This window comes from Felis catus, chromosome D2 (genome assembly GCF_018350175.1).
Source record: "Felis catus isolate Fca126 chromosome D2, F.catus_Fca126_mat1.0, whole genome shotgun sequence".
NCBI classification, from domain to species: domain Eukaryota; kingdom Metazoa; phylum Chordata; class Mammalia; order Carnivora; family Felidae; genus Felis; species Felis catus.
Window position 1 is genome coordinate 60,644,713 of NC_058378.1, and position 19,679 is coordinate 60,664,391.

Below are 19,679 nucleotides of genomic sequence, written 5' to 3' on the forward strand. Positions count from 1 at the left end.
CTTAACAGAAAGTAGGGTCATCAATTCTGATTCCTTTTAGTAAGTGAGACTAGTCTTACCTTTCCAGAAAAAAAGCTTTTTTTTTAAAAAATTTTCTTGAAGAGAATCACTTATTTGAAATTGCCTTGTATAATGCAGGGCAGTCCAGGCCAACTTTTCAGTCCAGTTGTTTCCTGACATTCCCACTTTACTTCTGGCTTTCCCCAGGTACAGCATTGGTCCCCTATGGTCTTCCCTGCATCCGTGAACTCTTCCGCTTCCTCATCTCCCTCACCAATCCACACGACCGCCATAATTCAGAGGTTATGATCCACATGGGATTGCATTTGCTGACAGTGGCTCTTGAGTCAGCCCCTGTAGCCCAGTGCCAAACCCTGTTGGGCCTCATCAAGGATGAGATGTGCCGCCACTTACTCCAGGTAAGACTGGATTTCTAGAGGGTCTCTGAGCCCTTGGCTATTTTCCACGGTCTCTCAGGGACCAGGGGGAGCACAAGGAGGTTTGGTTGATTGGTGAAAAGAGTATAGGATCCAGAAAAGAATCTCCCTTCCCAGTTGGCCAGTGGTCATCATCAAGAGGACTCTACTAGTTCTCTGGGCACTCTGGCAGCCAAAGAGAAATATAGGAATGGCTAGATATAGTTTCCTTAGAGTACAGGACCTTAGTGGCAACTTCACAGAGTTTATTATCCTACTTTTCTCTTGGTTGAGCCATAGGTTCAGAAACCTAATGATTTAACCCTACTCTGATCTCCAGCTACTCAGTGTAGAGCGACTAAACCTTTATGCTGCTTCCCTGCGGGTATGCTTCCTACTGTTTGAGAGCATGAGGGAGCACCTCAAGTTCCAATTGGAGGTGAGTTTCTTGAACTTGGATAAAGAAAAAATAGCAAGATATATAGCATCTTCAGTGGGGCCAGCTCTGTCCTGCTGCGGGGATGGGATTTAGGGGCTCCTAAAATCCTAGAGAGCTATTAGCCTCTGTAGTTTGGTTGTCCTCTTTGGTGGAGAAATTAAAGGGAGCCCAGAGAAAACTGGTTGGCTACAAAATGAAAGAAGCCAAATATGAGGACTGGTGGACAACCTCACTATGAGTGGGTACAGGTTTTCTGCCCAGCAGTTCCTCTGCAACACAGGCAGGCAAATCAAACTGGCTTTGCCACTAAGTTGCAAAAAGGAACTCTGAATAGTACCAGGTAAGGCTCCCATAGAAAGCACAAAGAGGGCAATAGGCAACTTGTTTTGGATCAGGCATAAGGTAGAGAGCCAGGCCTCCCCCAATGTGGAGGCCAAAGAGAAGGACGGAATGTCTTTAAGGATATGTTAACGCATGCCTCCTGGCTGGGCGTCTCCTTCTTGTATTTAATGTTTTTCCTATCTAATTTTTCTCTTCTGTCTTGAATCCTTATACTACTCAAATGGCTATTACTGGGTTATTGCCAGATGTACATCAAAAAGCTTATGGAAATCATCACTGTGGAGAACCCCAAGATGCCTTACGAGATGAAGGAGATGGCACTGGAGGCCATTGTGCAGCTCTGGCACATCCCCAGCTTTGTCACTGAGCTCTATATCAACTATGATTGTGACTATTACTGTTCCAACCTCTTTGAAGACCTCACCAAGCTGCTGTCCAAGGTGCTGAGCATTATTACTGTCCTCTAGAAAGAAGGCTCTATTAAGGAAATCTCTCTGGTGGTAGTGAGCATATTATACACGGAGGGGAGGGGGGTGGGGGAGTGGGGTGCAACACTTGAGAGCTGGGGAACAGGAAGAAGAAAGGCATTTTCTCAGGGCAATGCAGAAGTTATAGGTGGTTTCAGGATTTTTGGAAAAAGATAAAGTATTAACCTCAAGTCTACTGAATCTGTTTACTTTCCAGAATGCCTTCCCTGTGTCTGGTCAGCTCTACACAACACACCTCCTCTCTCTTGATGCCCTGTTAACAGTGATTGATAGCACTGAGGCCCATTGCCAGGCCAAAGTCCTCAACAGTCTTACCCAACAAGAGAAGAAAGAAGCAGCTAGACCTGGCTATGAGACAGTAGATGGCATCCGAGAAGCCAGCAATAGTGAGAAGCATTTCTTTCTTTGAGGATTCCTGGGTTCTATGCTTATCATTTCTCTACTCACCAAATCCTCTCTCCTTATATCACTTCCACTAGGGGCTCTCCCAATTCTATGTTTCCAGGATTTGGTGGTTTGAATCATAGGCTAGGCGGGCAGGTTCGCAACACTCATGGATTTGTCCTTTTCTTCTCCACACTTTGGCTTTCATTTAATAATAATAATAAATTATTAATTAATAATATAATTATTAATACTAATTTTAGTAATTATTTAAATTTATTTATTTAATTAAAGTATAGTTAACACACAGTGTTATGTTAGTTTCAGGTGTACAGCATAGGAGAATTATTTATTTATGGGGGGAAAGAGAACCTAGATTAAAGGATATAGGACTTCTGTTCCTGAGAGCTCCAGGCCCTACCGTCCCCCACCCCAGTATCTGCTTCTACCCTAATTAATCTTCTCTGACATCCCCTTGAGACTGAGGTTGCAGATGACCAGAGAATGGGACTGGGTAATCTCTATTAAATTATAGAATCTAGGGGTGTCTGGGTGGCTCAGTCAGCTCAGGTCATGATCTCGCAGTCTGTGAGTTCAAGCCCCACATTGGGCTGTGTGCCAACAGCTCAGAGCCTGGAGCCTGCTTTGGATTCTATGTCTCCCTCTCTGTCTGCCCAAACCTCACTCATGCTCTGTCTCTCTCTCTCAAAAATAATAAATAGGGGTGCCTGGGTGGCTCAGTCGGTTGGGCGTCTAACTTCAGCTCAGGTCATGATCTTGCAGTCCGTGAGTTCGAGCCCTGTGTCAGACTCTCTGTTGACAGCTCAGAGCCTGGAGCCTCCTTCAGATTCTGTGTCTCCCTCTCTCTCTGCCCTTCCCCGGCTCATGCTCTGTCTCTCTCTGTCTCAAAAATAAATAAAAACATTAAAAATAAATAAACTTAAAAAAAAATTTTAAATAATAAATAGACATTAAAAAATATATATATATATATATATGTATGGGGCTCCTGGGTGGCTCAATCAGTTAAGCGTCCGACTTTGGCTCCCGGTTCATGAGTTCGAGCCTCATGTTGGGCTCTGTGCTGACAGCTCGGAGCCTGGAGCCTGCTTCCGATTCTGTGTCTCCCTCTCTCTCTGCCCCTCCTCCACTCTCGCTTGCTCTCTCTCTCTCTCTCTCAAAAATAAACAAACATTAAAAAAAATTCTTTTTAATTAAAAAAAATAAATTATAGAATCTAATGCTTAGCTAACCTGACTACTTGTTTGGGATTAGGTTTGTCCTATTCAGGGCTGGTGACCTGTGTGGGTCTATGTGGGACCTAGGGAGGTCTCCTTGACCTGGGACTCAACTTCTCCTATAACTCTGTTTGGCTTCCTACCCCATCTTCATTTATCTTCTTCTCTCTTACCAGCTGAGAGAGCAGCCAACGACGGGAAACCTGTAGGCATAGCCCCAGATGTCCCAAGCCTACATTTACCAGGTGGAGGGCGGCTGCCAGCAGAACACGGGAAGCCAGGATGCAGTGATCTGGAGGAAGCTGGTGACTCTGGGGGTGGGTACTGGGTATCCATGATCCTCAGCCCCCTCAACTGGAGGGTCTGGTAGAGAGCAGAGGGGTGGGGTGCACAGACACCCTAGGGCAATATGTGGGTAAACCTTGGCTGCTCACCCATGCCCTCAAACCTGGAGAGAGGAAATAGAATGTTTGGAGCCCTAGAAGATAGGAATTGTAGGAAGACTGATGAAGACAAGAAAATTTCTGAGTCATTCTCCTTTTTTACTAGAGTATATTGGCAACCTTTCTAAAAGCCTGGGAAAAGAGATCTTATGGGTATTTTCTTCTCTTCCACCCATCTCCCATTCCTAGCTGACAAAAAGTTTACCCGGAAGCCACCTCGATTTTCCTGTCTCCTGCCAGATCCACGGGAACTGATTGAAATTAAAAACAAAAAGAAGGTATATATAGCATTATCCCCAGAGCTTAACCTCTGCCTGCCTCTGTCTGGGTGTCTTTTGTAGGGTTTGTGTCTCAAAGGATAAGGGAGAGTGTAGCAGCTCATTGAATGGTTTCCCAAAGCTAATCTTTGCAGTTTTTTGGGACTTCAGCAACCCCCCAGTCTCCTTTGAAGACCTTCACTTCTAAGCCTTGTAATTAAGCATACCCTATTGTGTGCTTCTGGGCAAAATCTGCCCTAGGTGACAGCTAAGTATTACTGGTGGTAACAAGAGCCTGGGACCTGGTGTCATGTTGTGTCACTGGAGGTTAACTGGTCATCTCAAGCTCTGGGGTGAAGATTGGCAGTGAAAGGAAATTGACATTTATCTGCTGCTTTAATAAAATTCAAATAACTGTGTGTGTGTGTGTGTGTGTGTGTGTGTGTGTGTGTATTTTAAAACAAAGAAAACCTCTCTTTTAAAAAAGAAATGTTTATTTCTGAGAGAGAGTGAGCGAGCGAGCATGCATGTGGCAGGGGCAGAGAGAAAGAGGGAACAAGAGAATCAGAGGGAACAAGAGAATCCCAAGCAGGCTGTGTGCTGTCAGTGTAGAGTCTAACATGGGGCTCAATCTGACGAACTGTGAGATCATGGCCTGAGCTGAAATCAAGAGTCAGACACTTAACTGACTGAACCCCTCAGGAGCTCCAAGAAAACCTTTTTTTCCTCTTATGGTCAGCCTAAATGACTTTGGTTTATGTGTCCCCTTAATTGCAGGGCTGTGACTAGACAGATAAAAAGTGGAGTTATCATCATAGTTAGTTCACCTTGTCCTTAAGAGCTGGGAAACCAAAGTAAGAAGAGAAATCCAAGCTAGGCTGTAAACTGATGCCAGGATGGCTGTAAAACTGGAGAGAAGAGAACCTCCTCTAATCTCTCTTTTACTTTTTCCTGATCCCCAAGTTGGTGAAGGGCTGTCCTATGCATCTTGGGAATTCAGAAATGAGTGAAAAGGAACTCCTCAGCCAGTTCTAATTAGACATGAAGATTGGGGAAAGCTAGAGTCGGTATGGTCCAGCCTTAGTTTTGGAGTCACTTAGAACCACATCCTAGGAGCCGGTTAGGTTACCAACTGTGGACCATGATGGAGCCCAGCCTGGCCTTGTCTGGTTTAGGAGCAGAGCATCTTGTGACACCTCTGGTATTTCTCCTCCAGCTGCTAATCACGGGCACAGAACAGTTCAACCAGAAACCAAAGAAGGGGATCCAGTTTCTGCAAGAAAAAGGCCTCCTCACCATCCCAATGGACAACACAGAAGTAGCCCAGTGGCTCCGAGAGAACCCTCGGCTGGACAAGAAAATGATTGGAGAGTTTGTGAGTGACCGCAAAAACATTGACCTGTTGGAGAGCTTTGTAAGGTGAGGAAGCTGTAAGAAATGGGGGACATAGGTCACATACTCTTCCTCTTCCCATGATTTATGTCTGTTGGACTTGAAAGTGTCTCCAGCAAGATAGCTTTGGGAGCCATTCCATTCTGCATAGAGAGCATTGCAAAGGGATGGAACAGGGTTACTGAGCACAAGGTAGGTTATGGGTTCCAGTGGATGAGATTTCCAGGCAAGAACTCACTGATGTGGAAAGGACTAAAGTTAGGAGTTGTCAGATTCTACTCTGTGTTAAAGATGACCAGGAGATAGAGATGGCCCCTTTTCCAGAGACTTGAGCCTCCTCTGTTCTAGTATAAGAAGGTTAGAGGGACTGGAGCTAATAGGGAACCCAACATTTGCAGCTTATATATCTTTAGTCTCTTCATCCTTCTTCCTTTCCCTGTAGCACCTTCAGCTTTCAGGGTCTGCGGCTAGATGAAGCTCTTCGTCTCTACTTGGAAGCCTTCCGCTTACCTGGGGAAGCACCAGTCATCCAGAGGTTGCTGGAGGCATTCACAGAGCATTGGAGGGTGAGTTGAATGGTAGGGCCTGAGCCCAGCATCCCAAGTTCATTTGACTGAGGGTTTTTATGGCTCCTGCTGCTGTCTCCTTAGAAGGCTGAGAGCAGCATCAGTGAGCTTTCTCATAGAAAGGCCAGCTTCTGTTAAGGAGTTGGCAAGAGGTTGGCAGATTTCTTTCTGGGAGCCCTACTCTACCTAGCATTGGCCAGTGGGTTGGTAGTAAGGGTTTGGCCAGAGAAGGGCATTGACACAGATGGGGTCTTTGCTTTTTCAGAATTGTAATGGCTCCCCATTTGCCAATAGCGATGCCTGCTTTGCCCTGGCCTATGCTGTCATCATGCTTAATACTGACCAGCACAACCACAATGTTCGCAAACAGAATGCACCCATGACTCTAGAGGTAAGTTTGGATCCCAGCCAAGGCAGAGAGGGTCCAGCACAGTTTTGGGGGTGTAGCAGGAAGGACATGGGATTTCCAGTGGGTGCAATGGACAGAGTCTGTCCAGGGGAATTAGGGAGGGCTGACCAATCCAAGAGAAGAACTGTGTTAGGGAGGTGGGTTCTTTCACTTTCTGTTTCCTGAGTCCTATTTACCATAGACCCAGGAGTTCTTTGGGGGGGGGGCTTCAGCATTCACACATGGGGGGAAATGCTTATCGGCCTGTCTTTAGGAGTTTCGCAAAAACCTAAAAGGTGTGAACGGAGGCAAGGACTTTGAGCAAGACATCCTGGAGGACATGTATCATGCCATCAAGTGAGTATTTGTGGAAAATAGTTTGGCTTTCTATTAAGCAGAAGCACACTGCTTCCTTTTCCAGATTTTAGAGTCACAGCAGACTTCAGTGATTCATATGCCCTGGATTTAGCCTTGAGACTCAGCTGGGCAGCCCCTTCCTTCCCATTTTTTCCTTAAAGAAGCCTGAACAACACTGGAGCTCTAGGATTCTGAGCCAGGATCTAAACTGCCCCTGCTAAGTAGAGTATCATGGGCTCATTTTCTGAACCCAAAGCAGCTGGGTTTTCTTGTTGAGCTCACAAAATGCATTCTGAAGCTGGTAGAGGACACAAGAGGGGCTCTGGAGGGTGAGGTTTGGATCAGAAGTCAGAGATGGACACTTAGGTTTTTCACTGTAAATCAGAAAAGATAGAAATGTTCATCCTGTCATACCCAGAAAGAATGTGAGATCTCACTAGAGGACTAAAGGCCACAGTTAGAGACAGGACTTTGAGATTATGGGGGATTATTGGACACTCCCTTTTTTTCTCCCTGGTCCCACTGGTGAGTAGGAAGCAGACCACTGAGCTGCAGTTTTGGTGACCTCTCATTGACGGATTGAACCAGTATGGGCCAAACCTGTTGTCCTAGTTTGGAACCAGTCAGGTTCACAGCAGTGCACCTACTCTTTCCTTTACCTCTGGACAGGAATGAGGAAATTGTGATGCCTGAAGAGCAGACAGGCTTGGTTCGGGAGAACTATGTGTGGAATGTGCTGCTTCATCGAGGTGCCACCCCAGAAGGCATATTCTTGCGTGTGCCTGCTGGCAGCTATGATCTTGACCTCTTCACCATGACCTGGGGCCCCACTATTGCTGCTCTCTCTTACGTCTTTGACAAAAGCCTTGAGGAGACAATCATCCAGAAAGCCATCTCGGGCTTCAGGTAGTTCAGCTTTGGCCTTGGTCTTGACCTCCTCCCACCTCTCTGAGTTAACATGGTTGCCTCCATGCCTTTCAGACTCCTGCTCTTAAGTTTCTTAGAAAGGGATTTCTCTTGAGTGTTTGGAGGGAGTCCGAAGCTTGAGAAAGCTCAGTCTTAAACAAACTCAAGAGTAGAAGGTTTCTTCCTGGAACTGATTGGGGAAGAATCCCAAGTAAGCCTCCTCAGGGACTTGGAAGGGCTGCCTGGCCTTCCAGTGACTCACTCTGTTTCTGGGATGTGACATTACAGGAAGTGCGCCATGATCTCCGCCCACTATGGCCTCAGCGATGTATTTGACAATCTCATCATATCTCTGTGCAAATTCACAGCTCTCAGCAGTGAGGTGAGCAGCAGCAAGAACTATGTACTTAGAGTTCCAAAGGAGGACCTCTCTTTTAGTCATGGATCTATCCTTATCTGTGGAGCTGTTTTCTCTCAGAGTATTCTTTCACTCCCTCTAGACTACAGCAGCACTTAGGCCATTTCTGTTTCACACCCCTTAGGATGAGAATAATGTCAACTCATGTATTGTACCCCTTAGGATGAGAATAATGTCACCTCATGTAATTGGGGTGGGAGAGGAGATACATCACTGGGGAAAGCCTTATCCAGGTTAGCCCTTCCGACCAGTATTAGGAGGGATTGAAGCGTAGCAAACAGAAGGGCCCTCAGGGAGCCATAGGCAGAGTCCTAGAGATCTTCTTTCTAGATATTTACCAGACCCTAAGCCTTTTCTCATCTTCTTTTTTTTTAGTCTATTGAGAACCTGCCTAGTGTGTTTGGAAGCAACCCCAAAGCCCATATTGCAGCTAAGACGGTATTCCATTTAGCCCATCGTCATGGTGACATCCTGCGGGAGGGCTGGAAGAATATCATGGAGGCCATGCTGCAGCTCTTCCGGGCCCAACTGCTACCCAAAGCTATGGTGGAGGTAATTCTTATAGGAGACTAATAACAAGGCAAAAGCCTGTAAACTCTGTGCTATCTGTGTATTGAACTGGTTGAAAGTAGCACTGGGCCTGATGACTGCTGAAGCTTACCAAGAACACCTCAAATGTGAGACCACAGATCTTGGGCGAAGGGATAGCTATAAATGAAGGCTGGTATAAACCATTGCCGGTCACCAACTGTGGGGGGTCTAGTCAGTAATGTGGGGCAGTGAGCTTCAGGAAGAAAGCCAGAGAACTTTACATGGAGGAGCAGGAAATGCAAAGGGCATATGGAGAGAAATTATTCTTGGCCTGATTTTCCAGGTAGAAGATTTCGTGGATCCCAATGGCAAGATCTCTCTACAGAGGGAGGAGACACCATCAAATCGGTGAGGGCAGATCAGAGGATAAAGGCTTTGGGAAGGGAGGGTCAGAACTCTGGAGCTCACCAGGGCTTGAACTCTTTCTACAGAGGAGAGTCAACAGTGCTAAGCTTTGTGAGCTGGCTGACACTAAGTGGTACTGAACAGTCTAGTGTGCGAGGCCCATCCACTGAGAACCAAGAGGCCAAAAGAGCAGCCTTAGACTGTATCAAGGTAACTGGCCTGCCTACCCCTGGTAAACAAGCCTAGATCCCTCCCTACTAGATAGATGCTGCCCTAGGAACTGAAGAGTAGAATCACCCAGGACTTGTGGCCAGAGCTCACTCCTTCTACTCTCTCTCCCTACCTCTTGGGAATATTCTCTTCCCTCCAGTGCTTGTCACTTACCCCCTCTCTCTCATGCCCCCTCTAGCAATGTGACCCAGAAAAAATGATCACAGAAAGCAAGTTTCTTCAGCTGGAGTCACTGCAGGAGCTCATGAAGGTACAGAATGAAGAGGAAAGAGAGATGAAAGGGCTGGCTGTGTCTAGGAGGGGAAGTGGGGACAGTGATGTTTAAATGCCTTAATTTCTGTCAGGGCAGGCCCAAGGGGCTGGTTTCTCCATGCTTTCCTGCTGTTCTCCTCTAGGCTCTAGTCTCAGTGACACCAGATGAAGAGACATATGATGAGGAGGATGCTGCTTTCTGCCTGGAGATGCTGCTGAGGATTGTGCTGGAGAACAGGTAGAAGGCAGTCTTTAGGCAGGCCTCATACTGGGCTTGTGCCAAAGGGATGGAAGACTGGAGCCATCTTGCTGAGTGGGCTCTAGGGGCAAGAAGCACATGAAGCTGTAGACAGTGGAGGAGAAGCTTGCTCATTATACCTGCCTGCTTAGGGTATAATAACCAATGAGCCCTGAAAGGCTTAACCTGGATCTAAAAAAGAGACTTATTACCTAGTGGCCTCTACAACTGAAACTGTCCTCACCCTTATGTTCCTCAGGGACCGTGTGGGTTGTGTGTGGCAGACTGTTCGAGACCATCTGTATCACTTATGTGTCCAAGCACAGGATTTCTGCTTCCTTGTGGAGCGGGCAGTGGTGGGGCTGCTACGCTTGGCCATTCGACTGCTCCGCAGAGAAGAGATCAGTGGCCAGGTAAGCAGAGTGCAGCTGGGAGGGCAGGCAGTTATGCAGGGGACTAAAGCCACAGTGTCGGTTATGGGTAATGCCCGAGACAGAGAGTAAGTACATTTAGTGCTCCATAGCATGAGCCCAGTGACCTGTCACAGGGCTGGAGGAAATCTAACAGCTGGCATTGGGGATGAGCCTAAGCTGGTCTTTAGCATCTCTGCAGGTTCTGTATCTGCTCTGCTCTGTAGGGCTGGATGGTTACTGCCTTGTGGCATTCTCAGCCCTATACCTGGTTTCCTGGTTCTCATGCTTAGGACCCTCCTGAGATCTCTTGGCTCAAGTATAAAAGACAGCCAGCATAGAACTAGTAAGTGACTTCAGCAAGGTTACAGGATGTTAGATTAACACAAAAAATTAATCACATGTCCAGATACTAACAGTGAATGTATAGAAAATGAAACCAAAAACACAATATTTACAAGTGCTTCAAATGAAGTGAAATACTGAGATACACACCTAACAAACATGTATAGGATCTGTATGCTAAAAAGTATAAAGTTCTAATGAAAGATATCAAAGAAGATCTAAATAACTGAAAAGGCATACCATGTTAATGAACTTGAAGACTCAGCATAGTAAAGATGTCAGTTCTTCCATAAATTCATCTGTAAGTTTAATACAATGCCCATGAAAATCCCAGCAAGGTTTTTTGTAGACCTAGGCTTATTTTAAAATTTAGATGGAAAAACACAGGCCCTAGAATGGCCAGACATCTTGAGAAAGAAGGAAGAGGGAAGAATCACTCTATCTGCTATTAAGGCTTACTGTATAACTGCAGTAATCAAGACTGGTATTTGTGGAGAGACAGACCCATAAAGCAGTGGAACAGAAGAAAGAACCCAGAAATAGACTCACGCAAAGATGCTCAACTGATTTATTTTCAGCTTATATATTTAGTCTATTTTGAGAGAGAGCAAGCATGCACGTGAGTAGGGGAGGAGCAGAGAGAGAATCCCAAGCAAGCTCCATACTGTCAGCACTGAGCCTGATGCAGAGTTCGATCTCACAAACTGGGAAATATGACCTGAGCCTAAATCAAGAGTCGGGCGCTCAACTGACAGAGCCACCCAGGTGCCCAGCTCAACTAATTTTTTTTTACAAAAGTGCAAAAACAATTCGGTGGAGGAAGGATAGCTTTTTCAGTTGCTGGAACAATTGAAATCAGTGGGTGGGGAACAAACAAGTGAACCTTGACCTAAGTATTATACCTTATAGAAAAATTATTTCAAAATGAATCCTAGAGGGCACCTGGGTGGCTCAGCCGGTTAAGGGTTCAACTTTTGATCTCAGCTCAGGTCATGATCTCATGGTTCATGAGATCAAGCCCGGCATGGGACTCCATGCTAACAGTGCAGAACCTGCTGGGGATTCTCTCCCTCTCTCTGCCCCTACCCTGCTCATGCTTGTGCGCACTGTCCGTCTCTCTCTCAAAATAAATAAACATTAAAAAAAAAAGAATCATAGATTTAAATGTAAACTGTAGAAGTATGAAACCTTTTTTTTTTTTTTCTAAATATAGTTAGGCTAAGTAATTTGGGTTTTTTTATTAAACTTTTTTAATGTTTATTTATTTTTGAGAGAGGCAGAGACAGAATGCGAGTGAGTTAGGGGCAGAGAGAGAGGGAGACACAGAATCAGAAGCAGGCTTCAGGCTCCGAGCTGTTAGCACAGAGCCCAACACGGAGCTTGAACTCACGAGCTGTAAGATCATGACCTGAGCCAAAGTCTCAGGCGCCACCCAGGTGCCCCAAAGTATGAAACCTTTAAGAAGAAATACAGGAGGGTATCTTCAGGAGGTAGGCAAAGTATTCTTAGACTTGATACCAGAAGCACAATCCATAAAAGGAAAAATTGATAAATTGGACTCTATCAATATTAAAACTATACTCTGTGGAAGCTAGTGTGAAAAGGATGAAAAGATAAGGAGCATATCTTTGCAAATTACATATCTGAGAAAAGACTAACATCTAAATAAAAGAACTCAAAATACAACAGTAAGGAAACAATCCAATTAGAAAATGGGCAAAAAATATGAATAGACATTTCACTGAAGAAGATATACAGATGGCAAATAAGCACATGAAAACACTTAAATGATGTTCAACATTATTACCCCACAGGGAAATGGAAATTGAAACCACAATGAGATATTATACCCACCTATCACAAAGACTAGAGTAAAAAATAGTGATATTACCAAATGCCGGCAAGGGTAAAGGTCACTCATATATTGCTGATGGGAATGTAAAATGGTACAGCTCCTCTGTCAGCAGTTTCTTCATAGAACTAAATATGCAGTTACCACACAATCTAGCAGTTGCACTCTTGGGCACTTATCCCAAAGAAATTAAAGCTTACTTTCTCATAAAAACCTATTCATGAATGTTCATAGAAGTTTTATTTATAATAGCCAAAAACTGGAATCAGCCCAAATGATTTTCAACAGGTATAGTTAAACTGTGGGACATATGTCCTTAAGTCCTTAAGACTGTTCAGTAACCAAAGCAACAAACTATTGATAAACACAACAATTTGGATGAATCTCCAAGGGATTATACTGAGTGAAAAAAAAGCCAATTTCAAAAGGCTATATATTATATAATTCCATTTATATGACATTTTTGAAACGACAAGATTTTAGAAGTTATGAACAGATTGCCAGGGGATAGGGACGGGGGCAAAAAAGAGGCAGATGTGTTTATAAAAGGGCAACACGGGGAATCCTGTGGTGGTAGAACTATTCAGCATCTTGACTAGCAAAGGATACATAGACCTAAAATTAGGTGACTAAGTTGACTAAGTGACTTTAGGTGACTAAGAACCTAATACGCATATGAGTAAAGTAAAACTGGGGAAATCTGAATAAGATCAGTGGATTGTATCAATGTCAGTATCCTTGTTATCATATACTATAGTTTACGTAACGTTACCATTGGTGTAAATGGGGCAAAGCATAGAAGAGATCTCTCTGTGTTAGGTTTTACAGCTGCATATGAATCTATAGCTCAATAAAATTTTTAATTAAAAAAAGACTGAAAAAAAGAAAAGACCAGGAGGAGGACCAGTTGGGTCCTAACCAAACCATCCTCACTGGCCTAAGAAAACTGGTGGGAAAGGAGACTAGACAAGAAGCTGTGTGCCCACTTCCTGCTTCCCATCCACCTAGGTGCTGCTCTCCCTGCGCATTTTGCTACTAATGAAGCCCAGCGTGCTGTCCCGAGTCAGTCACCAGGTAGCCTATGGGCTCCATGAACTCCTTAAGACCAACGCAGCCAACATCCACTCAGGTGATGACTGGGCCACCCTCTTCACGCTACTGGAATGCATTGGCTCAGGCGTAAAACCTCCAGCTGCACTGCAGGCCACAGCCAGGGCTGATGCACCTGATGCTGGTAAGCCCTTTCCCAGGGAGACCCACATTGGCAGATAAACAGTTATGGCCCCAGGGGTTGAGACAGGAAAACAAAATACAGGCTATTGCATTTAGCAGATTAGACACCACTGGCTTCTGCCATCTGCTTCCAGAGCTTCCTGTACCCACTGGCCTTTCCCCAGCACCCATGGGTTAAACAGCATGAAAGCTAGTAGGCAATATAAACAGCTATGATACCAGGCTTCCTACTGTCCTGAGGACTGTTTTATCAGAAACTATGTCCTCACCACCACCCGCACCCCCTGACAGCTGCTACTAGATACCATTAGGAGCCCAAATTAGCCTGCTGCCACATTTGGTCAAGAGAGAATCTGTCCAGGGGCATCTGGAAGTCTCAGTCGGTTAAGCATCTGACTCTTGACTTTGGCTCAGATCATGATCTCACAGTTCGTGGGATCAAGCCCCATGGTAGGCTCTGTGCTGACAGTGCAGAGCCTGCTTGGGATTCTGTCTCTTCCTTCTTTCTCTGCCCCTCCCCCACTCATGGTCTGTTTGTTTCTCTGTCTCTGTCTCTCTTTCTCTCTCTCTCCCCAAATAAATAAACAAACTTAAAAAAAATCTGTCCAGACCATCCTCCAGCCCTCTGATGACAGGGTTGAAACTAAGCTGGACCAAGAGAGAGGAGAGGCCAGGCTTTAGCACCTACTTCTCAGAACTGAAATCATCCCTCATCCCAGTGTCCCCCTTTCCACCCTGACTCTGCCCTTCTCCCTGCTGACTCAGGGGCCCAATCAGACAGCGAACTCCCATCCTACCATCAGAATGATGTGAGCCTGGACCGAGGATACACTTCTGACTCAGAGGTCTATGCTGACCATTGTAGGCCTGGCAAGATCCACCGATCAGCCACAGATGCTGATGTGGTCAACAGCGGTTGGTTAGTGGTAAGTGAGCATACAGGTAGTGGGTGAGTCTTCCCTCCTTGGCCTGTGGGAAAGATTCCTGGTCCTCCAGCAGGACATCTAGGGGTAAGATCAGGCTCAAGCCTGGGTTCCCAGCAACTCTGTGTACTTTACAGGTGGGGAAGGATGACATCGATAACTCCAAGCCAGGTCCTGGGCCCAGCCGGCTAGGCCCTTCACCCCTGGTGAATCAGTACAGCCTAACAGTGGGGCTGGACCTCGGGCCACATGACACTAAGTCCCTGCTTAAATGTGTGGAATCTCTGTCGTTCATTGTGCGTGATGCTGCCCACATTACACCTGACAACTTTGAGCTCTGCGTCAAGACTCTCCGCATCTTTGTGGAGGCCAGTCTGAATGGCGGTGGGTTACCCAATGAAGGGGCAGTTGGGGAGTAACCATGTGAATATACGGGGGAAAGGGAGGAAAAGGTAGGCCGTCTGTGTCCATGGATGTAGAATTGTGACCTGGGTCTGGCTCTGCTCAGGGTGCAAGTCCCAGGAGAAACGTGGCAAGAGTCACAAATATGACAGCAAAGGAAACCGCTTCAAGAAGAAATCCAAGGAAGGCTCAGTGCTTCGGCGGCCTCGAACCTCCAGCCAACATGCCACTCGAGGTGGGCATAGTGATGATGATGAGGATGAAGGCGTGCCTGCCAGCTACCATACGGTGTCTTTACAGGTCAGTCAGGACGTAAGTATGGCATCCTTTACTTGCTCTCCTCTCCCTCCTTGTGACATTGGGAGCCTGGGCAGAGCCAGGGACAGCCAAGGCTGAGAAGGACCTGGTTTCCAACCCAGGACCTTAGCCACCACCTCCACAGTGTTCCCCTATCCAATATCCAGACCTTAATATTTAAGGTTTATGTTTTGAATAAGTAATACATGCATATGGTACAAAGTTCAAAAGTAGAAAAGGGTAAACAGATAAAAGTAAGTCCCGGGGTGCCTGGGTGGCTCAGTCAGTTAAGCATCCAAGTTTGACTCCGGTCATGATCCCACAGTTAGTGGGTTCGAGCTCTGCGTCAGGCTCTGTGTTGACAGCTCAGAGCCTGGAGCCTGCTTCAGATTCTGCGTCTCCCTCTCTTTCTGCCCCTCCTCTGCTCCCTCTCTCCCCCTCTCTCTGTCTCTCTGTCTCTCTCTCTCTTTCTCTCAAAAATAAATAAACATTTAAAAAAAACACGCATAACTTTAAAAAAAAAAAAGTCACATTCCATTTCTGCCCCCAGTTGCTAAGTTCCCCTCTCCAGAGGTACACACTGCCACCAGTTTCTTGTCTATCCTTCCAGAGTTATTCTTTTTCTATTCAAGGTGTATAAAATTTATTTTACAAGCAGACTTCATATCACTGAATAAATGGAGAACTAATTGCCTTAATAACTGTAGAAAAATCCTGAAAACAAAAAAATTATTAAAGTTGACCACACACTATTGCCCACCAGAGCCTCTGAGTCTGATGTTTGCTTTCTGTTTGTAAGGTGAAATTAATAAGATGAGGCTTAATCTGTCATCAGAAGGTATGAAAGAGAATTGAAAAGAAAGTACCTTTTTCACCATGTAATTCATTGTTACTAAATACTTATTCCACACACCTCCTCATGTCTCCTGCACTAGGAGTAATACCCAACTTCGGGAAGCACTGGCTGGAAGGGGGCAACTAGCTCATGAAGTTGAAGAGAAAAGGAGGGGTGGGAGGGGTAGAGTATGGTGTCACTGGTAGTAGGGTCTCCCTTGAAGACTCAGTCAGGGACAGTGTTTTGGGGGTGGGGGGGCACCCACGGACCTTAACTCATCCTGCCTCTCCTGTGACCCCCAGTTGTTAGACCTGATGCACACCCTACACACGAGAGCAGCCTCTATCTACAGCTCGTGGGCGGAGGAGCAGCGCCACCTGGAGACAGGTGGTCGGAAGATCGAAGCAGATTCACGCACCCTCTGGGCCCACTGTTGGTGCCCTTTACTGCAGGGTAAACATCAGGGGAGCAGGCAGGGCAGGGGCAGAAGTGAAGCTGGAGCTTGGGAAGCACCAGGATCAGGATGCCTGAAGGATCCTGAGCCTATTCTCACTCTCAGGCATCGCCTGCCTGTGCTGTGATGCCCGGCGCCAGGTGCGGATGCAGGCACTGACCTATCTGCAGCGAGCACTACTGGTACATGATCTGCAAAAGCTAGATGCCCTGGAGTGGGAGTCCTGTTTTAACAAGGTAGGACTCCCCTCTAGTCTTAAGGCAAAGTTCAAAGCCTTAAGATAGAGCTGGGCAGCCTGAAGAGCCCCTGATGTCAGTCCTCAGCCTGCATCCTATTTTTCCCTTCTGCTCTGTGCTTATCCACCCTACCCCACCCCCTGGCTTCCTTGGGGCAAGGCTGCCAACTGACCCTGCTAGGGAGACATTGGCTCTTTACCTACCAGGTGCTGTTTCCTCTACTGACCAAACTCTTGGAGAACATCAGCCCTGCAGATGTGGGTGGGATGGAGGAGACTCGAATGAGGGCTTCCACACTGCTCTCTAAGGTACTGCTCAATGCCCTCACCCACCCACTCTCCCCATACTTGCCTCTCTGCAAGGAGGGAAGCTAGGCTTCTGCTAGGACCTAGAGATGCAGTGTGGGTGCTCAGGATCCCCAGCTGTGGAGACTCGGCAGAACCCAGAGACCTGGGAGGATCTTGGAATTCAGAGGAATCTCCGCTATAGGATTCCCATGCAAGATAGGGCAGGCTTCCTTCCCAGCCTTGGAGAGGGATGCAGACAGCTCCGACGCCTCTGCTAAAAGGGGCTGGTGGGCCATAGGTCTTCTTGCAGCACCTGTCTCCGCTGCTGTCACTCTCTACCTTTGCGGCGCTCTGGCTGACCATCCTGGACTTCATGGACAAGTATATGCATGCAGGCTCCAGTGACTTACTGGTATGTTCTACCACTGCCTGCTTCCTCTCCCACCTGCCGGGAAGACATGCTGTTTTCCCTCGATGGATGCCTCCTTACTATATTCTATATTCCACCATGCCCTCTTTCCCATCCACATGGTCCCACTGCCACCTACAGTCAGAAGCCATCCCTGAGTCTCTGAAGAACATGCTCCTGGTGATGGACACAGCAGAGATTTTCCACAACGCAGATGCCCGAGGAGGCAGCCCCTCAGCCCTCTGGGAGATTACCTGGGAGCGCATTGACTGTTTTCTGCCCCACCTACGAGATGAGCTCTTCAAGCAGACTGTCATCCAGGGTAGGAGACTTAGCTCAATTTTATCAAAAAGAGTCCCCATCAGAGAGTCTGGAGCTAATAAATAGTTCTCTGTATCTCATATTTGTGGGAGGATTGTTGGGTAGCCAGGACTCTGCTTGAAGGAAAACACTAAGAGCTGCCATCTGGTTTTTCTGCCCTCCCCAGACCCCATGCCCATGGAGCCACATGCCCAAAAACCTATGGCCTCAGCCCACATGGCTCCTGCTGCTGGGGACACAAGGACACCTGGCCATCCACCTCCTCCAGAGATGCCTTCTGAGCTGGGGGTCTGTGGTGAGTCCTTCTGAGCTAGCCTCCTGGGTGTTGAGCAAGAAGTAGGAGGCCTAAGAGGAAGCCCAGGGTAGTTTGGGATTGCCACTGAGCATGGGCTGTGAGCCAGGGAAAGGAGGGAACCAGAGTATTCTGGTCACCTGCTCTTCCTGTGGGAAGTGACAGGACCAAATAAGCTCTGATGAGCTACCTGCTTGAGATTTTCAGGCGTGGGAGGAGAAGGTTGGATCAGGGACTTGACATAAATATGCAGCAGTTGCCCTTCAGGAGGGATCCTAGTAAAGATCAGACCATAATTTACTTGACTGGAGGTACAGCAAAGGAGATAGAGGGTAGGTATAAGGTAACTGCATTTTTGAATGAGTTAAAGGGGAGATTGCCAACTACATAGCCTGGTAGGAGTCATTTTGTTCACAGCAATGGGGAAAAGCAGAGGTTAGGTAAGCCAGCTGGAGAATGTGAGGGAGTCTGACCAGCCCCTCGCTCTCCCTGTAGACTTTGAGAAGCCTGAGGGCCCTCGGCCTGCCAACAGCAGCTCCCCTGGATCACCAGTGGCGTCTAGCCCCAGCAGACTGAGCCCTACTCCAGATGGGCCTCCTCCCCTGGCTCAGCCCCCACTGATCCTGCAGCCCTTGGCCTCCCCACTGCAGGTGGGTGTACCACCCATGACTCTGCCCATCATCCTCAACCCTGCTCTCATTGAGGCCACTTCACCAGTGCCCCTCCTGGCTACACCCCGCCCCACAGACCCCATGCCCACCTCTGAGGTCAACTAAGGCAGGCTCCTCAGAGATCAGGACCAGTACTTCCTATCAGGCTGTCCTCGGCCACCCTCCCACCTGTCCCAAGGGCCACAAACTTCTCAGGCCCAGCCTGAGCTGCTGTCGCTGCTACTTGGATGGGGACCTGAAAAAGAGAACTTTTATAGCCCCTCCTGGAATCCACAATCAGGCTGAGGAACCTTTTTCCTTTGCTCCCCATTCCTGGGGTTCTAACCTGAGAGCGCACTCAGGTATTGCCTGCAGCCTGGCAGCCCTGGGGAGGCATCTCTATGCCAGCCTGCAGTGCCTGCCCTCCTGCCCTGTGGTCAGGCATTGATAGCCAAGCCAACCATTCTGCACTTTGTGTCCCTCTCCCATCTCCATTCCCATCAGCCCTGGGCCACCTCCTCCAGTTCTTCCTCTTTTATTAATTAGTTGGTCGGTTTGGAGAGTTGATTGGCACCATGGAGGGTTGGCAGGTGGGGCTGGACAGAGGGACTGCTACCCACAGGAGCATGTACATATGGAAAAACAGGACAACAATGGACTTTTTATGATGTAATAAATGTCTTAGTACCAATGTCATTGCTTTTCCCTCTGGTTTCCTTCTTGAACTTATGGGCACCATGTTATTGGGATACCCAGGGCTTGGACCTTGCATGAACAGAAGTGAGGCTGGCCTACCAACAGTCTGGCCCACATGGCCTCAGGCTACCAGCCATCCAGGCGCCAGTCAGGATTCCTTCCCCAGTGTTGCTGCCCTACAACCATCACCACCACCACTACAACAGCAGTGCACCCTTGTTACCAGGGATATTCAAGGGTTTGGGCACTTGTCCTGTTCCCTAACTGCTCCAAGGTTGACACCTGAGACAGCCTAGACTGGGGTCAAAAGGAAAGTGAACCAGAGCTGAGCTGTAGTTCTTCAGAA

General features: G+C 47.2%; 1 protein-coding gene across 14 annotated transcripts in view; it reads left to right on the forward strand.

The window, feature by feature from the left end:
* Positions 1-19,333, forward strand: part of GBF1 (golgi brefeldin A resistant guanine nucleotide exchange factor 1) — a 119,992-nt gene extending 100,659 nt beyond the window's left edge. For 9 of the 14 annotated variants that reach the window (XM_023240856.2, XM_045040606.1, XM_006938123.5 and 6 more), the window contains 29 exons: positions 208-419; positions 757-855; positions 1,443-1,637; positions 1,882-2,071; positions 3,484-3,624; positions 3,940-4,028; positions 5,224-5,426; positions 5,842-5,965; positions 6,231-6,356; positions 6,628-6,710; positions 7,380-7,616; positions 7,905-7,998; positions 8,410-8,586; positions 8,909-8,973; positions 9,057-9,180; positions 9,380-9,451; positions 9,597-9,691; positions 9,951-10,104; positions 13,307-13,532; positions 14,297-14,457; positions 14,592-14,838; positions 14,963-15,168; positions 16,291-16,441; positions 16,548-16,678; positions 16,885-16,986; positions 17,264-17,377; positions 17,516-17,696; positions 17,862-17,990; positions 18,483-19,333. In XM_023240856.2, the coding sequence (XP_023096624.1) occupies positions 208-419; positions 757-855; positions 1,443-1,637; positions 1,882-2,071; positions 3,484-3,624; positions 3,940-4,028; positions 5,224-5,426; positions 5,842-5,965; positions 6,231-6,356; positions 6,628-6,710; positions 7,380-7,616; positions 7,905-7,998; positions 8,410-8,586; positions 8,909-8,973; positions 9,057-9,180; positions 9,380-9,451; positions 9,597-9,691; positions 9,951-10,104; positions 13,307-13,532; positions 14,297-14,457; positions 14,592-14,838; positions 14,963-15,168; positions 16,291-16,441; positions 16,548-16,678; positions 16,885-16,986; positions 17,264-17,377; positions 17,516-17,696; positions 17,862-17,990; positions 18,483-18,763 (4,409 nt within the window). In that variant the 3' untranslated portion in view covers positions 18,764-19,333. The remainder of the gene's footprint in view (positions 1-207; positions 420-756; positions 856-1,442; positions 1,638-1,881; positions 2,072-3,483; positions 3,625-3,939; positions 4,029-5,223; positions 5,427-5,841; positions 5,966-6,230; positions 6,357-6,627; positions 6,711-7,379; positions 7,617-7,904; positions 7,999-8,409; positions 8,587-8,908; positions 8,974-9,056; positions 9,181-9,379; positions 9,452-9,596; positions 9,692-9,950; positions 10,105-13,306; positions 13,533-14,296; positions 14,458-14,591; positions 14,839-14,962; positions 15,169-16,290; positions 16,442-16,547; positions 16,679-16,884; positions 16,987-17,263; positions 17,378-17,515; positions 17,697-17,861; positions 17,991-18,482) is intronic. The other 5 variants (XM_006938125.5, XM_045040607.1, XM_003994358.6 and 2 more) reach the window with 2 other exon arrangements.
* The last annotated feature ends 346 nt before the right edge of the window (positions 19,334-19,679 follow it).